General features: G+C 50.6%; 1 protein-coding gene across 1 annotated transcript; it reads right to left on the bottom strand.

Moving 5' to 3' along the window:
- Positions 1 to 199: 199 nt before the first annotated feature.
- Positions 200 to 11000, bottom strand: LOC115892742 (protein diaphanous homolog 2-like). The gene is made up of 4 exons (XM_030914511.1): positions 10906 to 11000; positions 8109 to 8356; positions 7953 to 7996; positions 200 to 376 (listed from the first exon to the last, which is right to left on the bottom strand). The coding sequence occupies exons 1-4, from the start codon at positions 10998 to 11000 to the stop codon at positions 200 to 202; spliced, it is 564 nt and encodes a 187-aa protein (XP_030770371.1).
- Between the last annotated feature and the right edge of the window lie 3523 nt (positions 11001 to 14523).

Genomic DNA, 14523 nt, shown 5'->3' with positions numbered 1-14523 from the left:
TCATGGGGGGTCAATAATTAAATGAAGTCATTGATATAAAATGCTCAGTATATGCTAGCTTTGTGTGTGTGGTTTTTTTTGTTGTTGTTGGTGGTGGTGGTTGGTTGGTTGTTTTTTAAATCTTTATCCCATTAGAATGGTGTTAGTTAAGCCCTGGTTTTCCTTGAGTGAACCGAAGGCACTCCAAAAGTCTTATCAGCTACTTAGTTTTAATTAGTCTTAAATAAATACTTGGCAAATTCAGAATGGAAGAAACAAAGATTTGGCTCTCAGAGAGTGACGCTGGCCAAATTAGATGAGTTGAGGTTCTTGGAATCCTGGAGCTGTCCAACCTCGTCCACTTAGAAAGCAGGAAAATGAGATCTTGAGAAGGGACCTGTGAGAAGCCACACCCATTGTTGGGGTCAGAACTGGAACAAGGACAGGTCTCCTCACTTCCCATCCTGGGCTCTGCAGACAGCAACTGGGGGCCCTTAAGGGTGACCAAAATGCCCTTTCCTGCCGGCCAGCCAGCAACAAATGCTACCACCAGGTCCTGGAGCACCTCACGAGGTGGCTAGGGGAGACCCAGCCATATGGTACAAGAGACACAGCCAAGCAAGCCAGGGGCCCTCCTGCCAGCCTCGCCACGTCGAACCAGGGTGCCTAAGCTGCCGCAGATGCTCCTCACTAGCAAAAGCTCCCAGAAGCCAGGTTGCCAGACCTGAGAAAGCATCATAACGCTTCAGGTGGATATGGCTGCATTATTCATGAAGAGCGCTTCTGCCCTCTTAAGCCAGCAAACACGACATACGCAAGCTGATGTGAGTCAATCCTGCCAGCATCAGAGAGCCCCAAAATAGCCCACCTGGCATTCCTGCATTCATTCAAGCACACGCATTTTTGGAGTCTCTCCTTGGCACAGTGGGGCGAGTAGTGGGTGGGGGGCTGTGATTCCAGCCCAAGAATGGAAAGCTCAGCAAAGGCAGACATTTCCTGTCTTATCTGATGATCTGGTGTCTTTGCTTTCTCTCGACTTGTCCCCAAAACTTGCCTGTTCCTTTCCTGCTCAAAATACTCCCATGGCTCCTATCTCACCCAGAGTCAAAGCCAAAGCCTTCGACGGACAAGGTCTTGAACAATCAGCCTCCCGCTCTCTCAAACCTCATCTCTACTCTTGTTTTCTTCACTCCAAGCCTCACTGGCCTCCCAGCTGGTCTGTTCCCAACTCACAGCCTCTGCATAAGCTGTTCCCTCTGCCAGGCACACATTTCCTGCAGATGTCGACACTGCTCCCCTTCCTTCCTTCAGGTCTCGCTCAAACGCCATCCCATCAGTGAGGCCATCCCTGACCACCTCCTCTGGCAAGCTTTTCCCATCCCTCTCCAGCTGTTATTTTCCTTGGAACCCTTGTTACCTTTAATATATATTTATCGTTTTCTCTATATGCCCTTCTGCCACTATACCGTACACTGAATGAGAGCATATGAGCAACGACTTTGCTTTACTCACTTCTCAGTCTGCAGCTTCTGGAACAGGGCCTGGCACATAGTGGATGCTCGACTAATATTTGTTTAAGGAAGAAAGAAGGAAGGAAGGATGGAGGCAGGGAAGGAGGGAGGCAGGGAGGGAGAGAGGCAGGGAGGGAGGGAAGGAAGTAGGGGAGAAAGAAAATAACAGAGGGAGGGAGAAAGTTTTCTTCTAAGAGCTGGCAGAAACTGTCTATCCTGGTCCCTGCCATTAGATGAAACTTCCTGAAGTACAATCCTAACCAAAACCCTCCCTTGCTCATAAATCTTCTATAGCCCCCCATTATCCATTGTGGGAAGTTCAAATGTCACAGCCTGGCAGGTACAGCCCTGCACAAGCTGGAACTAATGGACCTTTCCTGTCCCATTTCCTTCCCCAGCATTTGCCTGAAGCCAAGCTGTGTTTTCAGGGACTTTTCTGAAGCTCATAGCTCTCCACCACTGCTCACTGTAAGCCAAGGTCATGAGGCCACCTCTCCAGATCTTGGCAATATGAGGTTTGAACCCTGACTTCCCCACAGACTGACTGTGGGACCTCAAAGCGAGCTGCATAACACCCCTCTGCCTCCAGTTCATCGATCATGGAAAGAGATGATGATTCTCTCCTTTATGAGGAGTGAAGGGGATAATGCTCAGAAAGTTCACAGCACAGTGCCCAGCACAGAGAAAGCCGGAAGCCCCCAGCAAACAGCTAGGAAATTAGGAATGCGTATTTTTTTTTTTTTTTTTTGAGACAGAGTCTCGCTCTGTCGCCCAGGCTGGAGTGCATTTACACCATCTCAGCTCCCTGCAATCGCACTCCACCTCCTGAGTTCAAGCGATTCTCCTGCCTCAGCATCCCGAGTAGCTGGGATTACAGGCACATGCTAGCACACCTGGCTAATTTTTGTATTTTTAGTAGAGATGAGGTTTCACCATGTTGGCCAGGCTGGTTTTAAACTCCTGATCTCAAGTGATCCACTTGGCTTGGCCTCCCAAAGTGCTGTTACAGGCATGAGCCACCACACCCAGTCATAATTTCTTTTTCTTTTTTCTTTTTTTTTTTTTTTTTTTTTTTTTTTTTTTGAGACAGGGTCTTGCTGTTGCCTTGGCTGGAGTGCAGTGATGTGATCACAGCTCACTGCAGCCTCAACTTCCTGGGCTCAAGGGATCCTCCTGCCTCAGCTTCTCAAATAGCTGCAACTACAGGCATGCACTACAATGCTCGGCTATTTTTATTTTATTTTCTGTAGAGATGGGGATCTTGCTGTGTTTCCCAGGCTGGTCCCAAATTCCAAGCCCAAAGAGATCATCCCATCTTGGCCTCTCAAAGTGCTGGGATTGCAGGCATGGGCCACCGTGCCCGGCCAGGAATTACTAGTGTTATTACATAGTGTGCGTTCTCTCTCCTATGGCCTAAGTCCATTTTACAGGCGAGAAACGGAGGCATTCTGAGGACGTTTTCCCAAAATGACATGGCTAGGGAGCCAAGACTTCGTTCATTGCTCCTGCCCACCCCTGCCCTGGCTTTGGACTCCAAGTATGTATCCAAGACAATCTAAAAGCAGTGAGAATGAGTTGTTCAAGAATAGGACATTCATATCAGACCGGCCTAGAGAAGGGAAGGGCGTGGTGGGTGCAGGATGGGTAGGGTCAGCAGGGAGCAAGTTTTCTTGCCCTAACAGCGTTGTCATTCTGGGCTGGCCACTTCTTTGTGCTGCTAGTGGTGGTGGGCTGAGGGGGTGTCTTGTGTACTGCAGGAATGTGAGTAGCCTCCCTGGCCTCTTCCCACTAGATGCCGGTAGCACCCCCAACTGTGACAACCAAAAATGTTTCCAGACATTGCCAAATGTCCCCTGGAGTAGGGTTGCCAGATTTAGCAATACACACTCATACTGAAAACTTACTCACTGTTTATCTGAAAGTCAGATTTAACTGGACGACCTGGTATTTATCTAGGAACCCAACCTAGGGACGGAGAGAAAACTGCTCCCCTTCATTAAGAACCACTGGGTCCCAGTAAAACTGCGGAGTTCCCATGGTAACATCAATTGCTTCTCTCGCTTTCCTCCAACCTTCTTAGCAAGTCCTGCCTTCCTCTCCCATCTCATCGCCCCTAACCCAGAGGCTGGAAGACTCAGTTCTCCAAACAGGCTCTGTTCAGCAGCTGTGATGAGGGCTCCATAATTACAGCCCTTCCACCAGCTCCAGTCTGCAGAGCTAAATGTAGCTTCCCCTCCAAGACCTGCCTCATCTCCCTGTCTCCTTCCTGGGGTCTCATCTGCCTGCCACCAGCCCCTGCATTCTCCCCTCCAATTAAGAGGCTTTCTAGCCCCAGCCCAGATGCAGGAAAACAAGGCAGTTAGTCACTTTGCTTCCATTATCAACTGGCTTCACATGGCTGGCTCCTTTAATGGCAGTTGTCATGGCAACGGGAAGCCAGTCCCTGCTCACTTCGGGAACCAAAACAAAATTAAGGGTTGGCAGGGAGGGTAAAGGAAGTCAGGAAGGAGCCAAGATAGAGCTGGTGAGATTTAACTGGAGGAAATCATGCAGAGGCCACCCTGTTTGCAGCTGAGGCCACCTTGTTTCCAGCTTTCTCTTGGTGGCACTGAGGACAGAGGGAAAAAAAAAAAGGATGCTTACCCTGGAGCAGCTCAGGCTAACGTGATGGGTGTTCTTGCAGGGTTTATCCTGCCAGCTGAATCATTTTCATCCCCATTATGAATAAACGGAAACCCACACACTGATAAAGGTAAAGACAGATCTTGTCCAAGATCGTCCAGTGAGCAGGCCATCAATTTCAGCTCCATCACCTTCTTTCCCTGTTCTCCATGTCCTCCCCATTCCTTTCCCCTTGCTTTTGCGATAAGACCCTGTTCTGCCTTCTCTGCATCTGCACCTTTCTCCTTTCTGTCTGCTCTGGTCACTTCGGTTCCTTCAGATTCAGTGTTCCCTGCAGCCACAAAGCTTCTGCATGTACAAAACCCTCTGCCAGGAATGGTTTTTCTTAGTGTCTCTCAACCCCCTCCCCATCTTCAACTGAAAGTCCTACTCATCTTACACCTGTCTTCTGAAACATCACATCCTGGGCCCCTGCACATGGTCAGTTGTCCGTTTTGGATTCTTGCAGCCCTGGGTGCGTCTCCTTCACATCTCTGTGCAGAGCCTGTAATTATCTTTGTAATTGTGATAAAGTATCTGTGGGAGTGTGTTTCCTCCACTGCAAGCAAGGTCAGCCCCAGGAGGACAGGGACAGGGCCTATCTACAGGGGGCCTGTCCTTGCTATATCCACAGAACCTAGCCCAGGGTCTGACACACAGCCCTTAGTAAATAAACGCATCTGGAATTGGAATCCAGCTCTAGTTGAGCCCGAAGTTCCTTCTTGACCTGCCTAATGGGTGCTGGGTCCTACTGGTTCTCCAGGTCTGCACTGAACAATTTCCAACTCCCAGCCTCTGTCGGCCCCTTGGTGGCTGCAGTGGCTCTGGCAAACCTTGCAGAGCTGCCCAGAGATGTCAATTATTAAGGTACCCCTTCTAGAAAGAAGGCTGGAAAAACAGATATACACACAGAAGACAGATATACACACAAGACACATGTAGATATGTGTACACACAATGCAGTCTCTGGATGAGGCTGTGACAGGCAGAGATGTGGCTCCTCTGAACCCAGAGAGTGGGGAGGAGGACCTGACTTGACTCTCAGATTTCTAGGCAAAGAGCTTTCCCTTCTATTCCACTGGAGACTGGTTCTCTGACACTGAGAGAGATGCCCCCACAAAGAGGTAAGCAAAGGAAGGAAAGGACAGGAGAGACATGCTTTGGGGGGAACCGAGTTGTTGCCATGTTCTTAGGGTACCTATGCTAAATAGGAACTCAGAGACAGAAGACCGGAACCTGTTCCCCCACACTGGTTTTGTGTCCTTGAAATGCCATTTATTGTCTCTGGGCCACAGTGTTCTCATCCGTACTGTAGAAACTGTACTACCCACACATTCTGTCCAGGTGTGGTACCGTGTAGATTTGGATGAGCATGTTTGTGGGATGGGAGGGTCAGAGTGTGGCTCTGATATCAAAAAGACCTGGGGGTAAGTCCCAACTCAGTCCCATCTTGGCTGGGTGCGCTTGGGCAAGTTATTCCCCGTCTCTGAGCCCAAGACCCAAACTAGACTGACACGGATCAGACCTTAAAGGACACTGGTACTAATGCATCCTTCTGCAGATGGAGAAACTGAGTCCTAGAGAGGAGAAGGGACCTATGCAGTAAACTGGGGAAGATGGTAGCTGAGCTTGGACCTGGGCCTCAGCCAGAGCCTTCCCCAGATGTCTTACTGGTGTTCTTTTCTGCCTGCAGCCCCCTCCCCAATTCAACCAAATATTGCCTTAAAAACAAAGCTACTTCAGGCAAAAACATCTTGGGGGCACATATTACATGTAAGTCTGGTTAAACAATGAACAAAAAGACAGCAGGTGCTTTGTAAGGTACATGCCCCTCCCCTGAAATAGTCACAAGAATGTTGTTGGTCTGAGTTCTGTTGAAAAGAGGTTCTAAGCCAGACACGGTGGCTCACACCTGTAATCCCAGCACTTTGGGAGGCCAAGGCGGGCAGATCACGAGGTCAGGAGATCGAGACCATCCTGGCTAACACAGTGAAACCCAGTCTCCACTAAAAAAAAAAAAAAAAAGTAAAATTAGCCAGGCATGGTGGTGGGCGCCTATAGTCCCAGCTACTCGGGAGGCTGAGGTAGAAGAATGGCGTGAACCCGGGAGGCAGAGTTTGCAGTAAGCGGAGACTGCACCACTGCACTCCATCCTGGGCCACAGAGCGAGATGCCGTCTCAGGAAAAAAAAAAAGAGGTTCTAGACAGACCTCCCTTGGAGTACCCACAGGAGTCTATACAAAGGCTGAGCTGAAAACTTCTGGACCTTTCTGAGGAATCCAATGTATTTTGCATGTCTCATTCGAAAATGCTAGAATGTGCCAACCAGCCCTGGAGCTCATTCTTTAAACAAAATAGGACATGCCACACACAGACACACACACACACACACACACAGACACATACTCATGCTCCCCGAGGAGGGAGGGGCAGCAACAGGTCCAAGCCTCCAGGCTGCCCTTGGTGGCTGTCTGCCACTGTGCAGGGAAGGAGGGGTCATCAGTGATGCTTGATGCTGCCACCTCAGCCGACACCCCCAACACACATACACATGCACACGCGCGCGCGCACACACACACACGCACTGAAAGCCAGGCCCAGAAACCAGGCCAGCCCACAAGGTCTGCTGCCATGCAAGGCCTTGGGCTAAGTGCTCATAAGGTTAAAAAGTGACAAAGACACAGCAGCAATGGGGTCTGAGGCTGAAGAATGGGGAGGGCAACACACAGACACACGCACACACACGGCGTCACAACCCTAGTTATTCACACAGACTCATGCATCACATGCCACGCACCCACTCAAGATACACACGCACAGTCACAGCATCACTCATTCACACAGACTCATGCACCACACAATACACACACATAGACCCACTCTCACAAAAACAGATACACAGACACACATAGATATGTGTACACACAATGCAAAGAGATACACTTAAGTATCTCCAGACAGACACACAGACATTCTCATATGCACATACTCATAGCCACAGGTCCTCACCCACGCAGGCGTACACACCAGAGCACACAGTCCACGCATGGAAATGCTACCCCAGGCCCCAAGGACTACAAATTCTCCCTGTCTACGGGGTTCTGGGAGGTCTTTGGTCATGAGCCCTAAAGATTAGACTGGACCCCCGCGCTGACCCCAGGGAGAGTGGAGGGGCAGAGAAATGGCAGAACCTCTCTGATTCTCACCCTCTGTGTGGAGTGGGGGGTGAAGGGACCCCTACTGACAGGTGAGCAGCTCACTGACCCGGGACTCTCAGGGAAGGAGTCCCCTGGCTCCTGGAGGTGGCTCCAAGGACTGAGAATTTGGGGGCTGGGAAGGGAGGCTTTATTTTCCCTCCACCTTTTCCCGAAGGGTGCCTCACCTTCGGCAGCCCCATCAGGGCCCCTCCCCCAGCACCCCCTGTGGGGGTCCCCCCAGCAGCTTGTCTCTCTTGGAAGATCCCCTTCCTGAACCGCACCCACCTACTTGCTCCTCCACAACAGGAGGTTCTACTGGGACACATCCAGGTGGGCCCCACACCTGGAGGGGCCTCACGCTGCATCCGCCCCCGCACAAAGCCTCAAATGGGCCAAAGCCTCCCCATGCCTATGCCGACCCCCAAACTCCCTCGCTGCCCCTCCTGCCCTGCGGGAGGTCGATGCCTACCCAGGTTAGTCCCACACCTGGTCTGGCCGCCCCCCACCGCCAGAGGCCACCCTTCCACGGAGGCTCTTTTCCCGTTTGGCTGTGCTGCCCTCTGCCTTGGGGAATCCTGCCCAGCGCCCCCACCCCGGCACCCACCTCCTTCTTGACGGTGCGTAGAAGCCTCTGTCGGGTCTCCGCCTCTGTGGGACAAGACGCGAGAGCCGCGGGTCAGCCAAGGGTGGGTGCGGGGGCCGGGCGCTGCCCTCCCGCCGCCCCCGTGTCCCGCAGCCCCCGTGTCCCGCAGCCCCTTACCCGCGGGGACCGAGGCCATGGCTCCGAGCGCTGGGTTCCGAGTCCCGGGAGGCGGTGGCGGTGGCGGTGGCGGTGGCGGCGGTGGCGGCGGTGGTGGCGGCGGTGGCTCCTCCGGCCGCGCTGATGCTGCAGCCGCGGCGGGGCGGGGACGAGCGCTGAGTGACTGCCGGAGGGAGCTCGACGTCAGGACCCGAGGCGGCCGCCCCACCCCTCCGGAAAGCCACTGCGCGGCTGGGCGGTCGGGTCGCCTGCGCCAGCAGCCTTCGCGCCAAGCACGCACGCTCGCTCCCGTGCACCCAGCGTCCAAGCCTCTCAGGCTCCCCCACCCTCAACGCCAGCGCTCATGTCCCTCCCTGTTCCTTGGGGCGAGGAAGGAAAGCGTCCTTCCTGAACCCTCCTCTGTGGGCCAGGCTCCAGGAAGTCGCAGGAAATGGTGGGACTACTACGGACATTCTCCAAGCCTCAGTTTTCTCATCTTTAAAATGGGTATAATGTGGTATAAAATGGGTATCATGGGTCTCAGAACGATCTGAGACTTAAGTGAGGTACTGGATGTGAAGCCCTTAATACAGACCCAAGGGGAAAGGCCAGCGAGCATAAATGCTTGCCATGGTTACTGTTATTATTATTATTATTATTATTATTATTATTATTATTATTGAGAGTCTTTCACTTTGGGAGGCCGAGGCGGGCGGATTACTTGAGGTCAGGAGTTCGAGGCCAGCCTGGCCAACATAGTGAACCCTCATGTCTACCAAAAATACAAAAATTAGGCTGGGCATGTGGCTCATGCCTGTAATCCCAGTACTTTGGGAGGCCGAGGTGGGCGGATCACCTGAAGTCAGGAGTTGGAGACCAACCTGGCCAACAAGGTGGAACCCTGTTTCTGCAAAAATACAAAAATTAGCCGTACGTGATGGCGTGGTGCCTGTAAAACCAGCTACTAGGGAGGCTAAGGCAGGAGAATCACTTGAACCTGGGAAGCAGAGGTTACAGTGATCCAACATAGCGCCATTGCACTCCAGCCTGAGCGACAGAGTGAGACTCCGTCTCAAAAAATAAAAAATACAAATACAAAAATTAGCCAGGCGTGGTGGCATGCTCCTGTAATCCCAGCTACTCAGGAGGCTGAGGCACGAGAATTGCTTGAACCCTGGAGGTGGAGGTGGCAGTGAGCCAAGATTGCGCCACAGCACTCCAGCCTGGGCAACAAGAGTGAAACTCCATCTCCAAAAAAAAAAAGAGTCTTCCAAGATACACTGGTTCTCCATCCAGGAGAGGCTGGGACTTAAGTGGCGCCCTCCTGGACATGCAGTTCGCTGGAAGAGTGGGGTTTTCTCAGGAGTCTGGCCCCAACAGGAGGCACTTGTCAGTCAAGATCTCCGGGGCTGAGCAGGCAGTGGGCTCTGTGGGAAAAGGCTTGTTCCATCGAGAGCCCCTGGTCATCCCAAGTCCCTAACTGTATCCACCCAGAATGCAAGTCAGGTCAATATTTATTGAGCACCTACTCTGCGCCGAGTGACTGTGCTAGAGATTTCTAAGTGAGCAAGACAGACAAAGAGCTCTACCCTCATGGAGTTTAAGAGGCAGACAACAAAATACATAAGCAAAGGACAGACCATGCTGGAAAGTTCTGGAGAAAAATTAAGTAGGCAAAGAGATAGGGAGGGCCCAGACCCCTGGGGGATCATATTCTGAAGTAGGGCGGTTGAGGGAGGCCGCACTGAGCAGGTGACATTTGAGCACAGAGGAAAAGGAGTAGGCCATGGGGATTTCTGGAGGAAGAGCAGTTGAGTCAAGGGAAGGCAAATGCAAAGGCCCTGAGGAGGGAGTGTGTCCAGTTAAACAGTGACAAATGGCAGAGATGCCTGTGGGGCTGGAGTGGTGTGAACAACCGGGACAGTGGTGGGATGTTGGCCCGAGAGGTGCAGGGCCAAGATCCTGTATGACTTTGATGGTGACGTTAAGGATTTGCAATGCCTTTTAGGGTCCCCCAGTATTCAGGCCTTCCTTCAGAAGGACTAGGGGACAGCTTAGAGTGCCTCTCCCTGCAGTAGTGGATCCAGAGCCCCCTTTTTCCCATTGGTCAGTGTCAGGGGTCTCTGATCGCAAGCCACAGAAGCTGACTTTGGCTTCCTTAGGCAAAAGGAAATAAACTGGAAAGATAATGTGTGATCCCAGAGCCCATGGGAGCCTGGAGAACTGGAAAATGGGATGAAATCAAGGCAGCTCTGGAAGGCCAGAAAGGGGATCTCTTGGGAAGCTTTGCCCGGCGAGGACAGTGTGGTTAGGGCACTGCTGCTCTGGTAAAGAGAATGCCATTCGTTTAAGGTTTTCATCCTAAGGAGGGAGCGCCTGATTGTTCTGACCTGGGACACGAGCCTGCCCCTTGGCTCAGGGAGAGGTGTCTCAATCAGAAACCCCTGCTCCACAATCTTCAGCAAGTCCCCCAGGAGAATGGGAAATGGCTGCTTGGCAGCAAAAATAATCATATATTGTGCACCTACTATGTGCCAGGCACTGCGCTAAGGGCTTTGGGTTTTGCTCACATGATCTTATTGACCCTCTTTCCACCCCACCCTAACCCTATGATCCTTATGTTATCCACAAAGCCAAGCCCGGAAGGGGTTTCATCCCAGTTCATTTAAGGAGTGGCAGCCAGCATTCTGACCTGAGGGCCAAAGTGATTGATCCATTTGTTCCTCTCCTTGGCTTCACCCCTAAGTTAACTGGGGTACTTTAGGAAGGTGGTAGGGTGCCTAAGCCTCACTCTAGGGAATCATTTTTCAAAACCCACATTTTTCCTTTTTCTGCCAAGCACGAAGCCTGGAAAGTTGACCTGTGCTCGTCCTTAAAAACCTGGAGCTTTTCCTCCACGATAAAGGACTCCATGGTGTTCGGTGCAATCGCAATGGGCAGGAAGGCGTGGTTGACCTGCATGCAACTCAGGTCAACAGATATTTGTTGAACACCTACTGTGGGCCAGGTAACTGTGCTAGACACTTCTAAGTGAACAAGACAGGCAAAAAGCTTTGCCCTGGTGGAGCTTAGGAGGCAGACAATAAAATAAGCAAATAATAAATAGAGTATGTTGGAAAGTTCTGGAGGAAAACAAAGTAGGCAGGGGAGACAGGGAGGGCCCAGACAGATGGGGATTTTATTATGAAACAGAGTGGTTGAGGGAGGCCCCACTGAGCAGGTGACAATGGAGCCCTAAATTCCACGGGACCAGGGATTGCTCCCTGCTGCAGTTGGAACACTCACCACTAGGGGCACCATCACCTAAGATCAGCTTGGGAAGAATTGCACTCTCCCTGTGGCCAGAATGGGAAAATTTACCTGGGTCCCAAAGCCTCCCCCAATGTCTGAGAATCCCATTACCTGGCCCATGACACCTCACACCCTTAGCGCTAACCAGTGGTGCAGCAGCTGGAACCAGTAAGAGGAGCCTCTTTCTCCTGCAATGTTTCTTCAGCGCCCTCAACTGGGAAAGCTCAGCTCTGTGATCAGCGTAAATGAGAAATGATAAAATCCCAGCGCTTTGGGAGGCTGAGGTGGTTGGATCGGCTGAAGTCAGGAGTTCGAGACCAGCCTGGCCAACATGGTGAAACCCCATCTCTACTAAAAATACAAAAATTAGCTGGGTGTGGTGGCAGGCACCTGTAGTCCCACCTACTCAGGAGACTGAGACAGGAGAATCGCTTAAACCCAGGAGGGCGAGGTTGCAGTGAGCTAAGGTCACACCATTGCACTCCAGCCTGGGTGACAAGAGCAGGACTTCGTCAAAAAAAAGAAAAAAACAAAAGTCCAGGCTATTGGGGAGGAGCAAACATCTAAGAATGAATTGGGAGCCGAGAAGCAATAAACACATTGATAGCTGGCACAATGCATAATGTCACAGTTCATAATAAAATGATCATGATAATAATAGCTACAGCGTGTTGAGCACTTAATGTGTCTGACACTGTGCTGTGAACTTTACTCATTAAATTCACCCTCAACTCATGAAGTAGGTTCCTCCCATTATCTGCATTTTGTGTTTTGTTTGTTTTTTGAGACAGAATCTCGCTCTGTTGCCCAGGCTGGAATGCAGTGGCACGATCTCAGCTCACTGCAGCCTCCGCCTCCTGGGTTCAAGCAATTCTCCACCTCAGCCTCCCAAGTAGCTGGGATTACAGGCACCCACCCAACCACGACTGACTAATTTTTGTATTTTTAGTAGAGACAGGGTTTCACCATGTTGGCCAGGCTGGTCTTGAACTCCTGACCTCTGGTGATCCATCCACCTCGGCCTCCCAAAGTGCTGGGATTACAGGCGTGCACTACCGCGCCTGGCCCATTTTTCTGCATTTTATAGTGGAGGCTTAGAGAAGTTAAACAGCTTAACCAAGACATGCAACTGGAAAGTAAGAGAGGCTAGATTGAAGCCGAGGCACTCTTGACCCTCTTATTGTACAGAGAAATCCTGATTAATGTTGTGTCACGTGCCCCATGCAACAGATACTCCTTGTTGCTGCGATGGTTAATTTTATCCATCAACTTGCTTGGACCACGGGGTGCTCAGACATTTGCTCAAAGGTTATTCTGGGGGTGACTGTGAGGGAGTTTGTAGATAAGATTAATGTTTGAAGATTGCCGTCTCTGATGTGGGCAAGCCTCATTCAGTCAATTGAAGATCTGAATGGAACAAAAAGGCAGAGCAAGAGGAAACTCCTCCTGCCTGACTTCTTGAGCTAGGACATCTTTTCCCACCTTCTGACTCAAATTGAAACCTCAGCTCTTCCTGGGCCTCGGGCCTTCGGACTCAGACTAAAAGTGCACCATCAGCTCTCCTGGGCCTCCAGCTTGCTGATTGCAAATCTTGGGACTTCTCAGCTTTCATAATTGTATAAGCCAAGTTCTTATAATAAATCTCCTTATATATGTATGTATACATGTATGTACATCTTGTTGGTTCTGTTTCTCTGGAGAATACTGACTAATACAGTCCTTACCTCAATATTCATTTACCTCCCCCTCTTTTTAATGAAACTGAATTTGCCCAGGTCTCCACCTCTACATATTGGCCACTGCCTTGGAAGACTTCGTTCCTCTTCCCATCTAGGTAGGTCCTGACTGGACTAGGTCAATCACGGTGCTCCTGCAATTCACAATTGCAAAAATGTGGAACCAGCCCAAATGTCCATCAATCAATGAGTGGATAAAGAAAATAAGATATATATACCATAGAATACTACTCAGCCATAAAAAGGAATGAAATAATGGCATTGCAGCAACCTGGATGGAGTTGGAGACCATTATTCTAAGAGAAGTAACTCAGGAATAGGAAAGTAAACATTTTTTTTTTTTTTTTTTTTTTTTGAGATGGAATCTCGCTTTGTCACCCAGGCTGGAGTGCAGTGGTGCGATCTCGGCTCACCACAACCTCCACCTCCTGGGTTCAAGTGATTCTCCTATCTGAGCCTCCCAACTACCTATTTTTGTGTGTGTGTGTGTATTTTTAGTAGAGACGGGGTTTCACCATGTTGGCCAGGCTGGTCTCGAACTCCTGACCTCAGGTGATCCACCCACCCTGGCCTCCCAAAATACTGGGATTACAGACGTGAGCCACCATGCCCAGCCTTTTTTTCTTTTCTTTTCTTTTCTTTTTTTTTTTTTGAGATGGAGTCTCACTCTGTCACCAGGCTGGAGTGCAGTGGTGCAATCTCGGCTCATTGCAACTTCTGCTTCCCGGGTTCAAGCAATTCTCCTGCCTCAGCCTCCCAAGTATCTGGGAATGCAGGTGTGCGCCATCACACTCAGCTAATTTTTGTATTTTTAGTAGAGACGGGGCTTCACCATTTTGGCCAGGATGGTCTCGATCTCTTGACCTCGTGATCCACCTGCCTCGTCCTCCCAAAGTGCTGGGATTACAGGTGTGAGCCACTGCACCCGGTCGGGAAACTATACATTCTATGTTCTCACTTGTAAGTGGGAGCTAAGCTATAAGGACACAAAGGTATAAAAATGATACAATGGGCTGGGCGTGGTGGCTCATGTCTGTAATCCCAGCACTTTGAGAAGCCGAGGTGGGTGGATCACCTGCGGTTAGAAGTTGGAGACCAGCCTGACCAACATGGAGAAACCCTGTCTCTACTAAAAATACAACATTAACTGGGTGTTGTGGTGCACGCCTGTAATCCCAGCTACTCGGGAGGCTGAGGCAGGAGAATCGCTTGAACCCATGAGGCAGAGGTTGCAGTTAGCCAAGATCCTGCCATTACACTCCAGCTGGGGCCACAAGAGCAAAATTCCATCTCACAAAAAAAAAAAAAAATAAGTAAATAAATAAAAGATACAATGGACGTTGGGGACTCTGGGGGAAGCACGGAGTGGGGAGGGATAAAAGACTATGCAGTGCATACAGTGTACACTG

This window comes from Rhinopithecus roxellana, chromosome 13 (genome assembly GCF_007565055.1).
Source record: "Rhinopithecus roxellana isolate Shanxi Qingling chromosome 13, ASM756505v1, whole genome shotgun sequence".
Lineage (NCBI taxonomy): Eukaryota > Metazoa > Chordata > Mammalia > Primates > Cercopithecidae > Rhinopithecus > Rhinopithecus roxellana.
The sequence above is the reverse complement of the archived record's forward strand: the minus strand, read 5'-3'. Positions and strand labels throughout refer to the sequence as shown.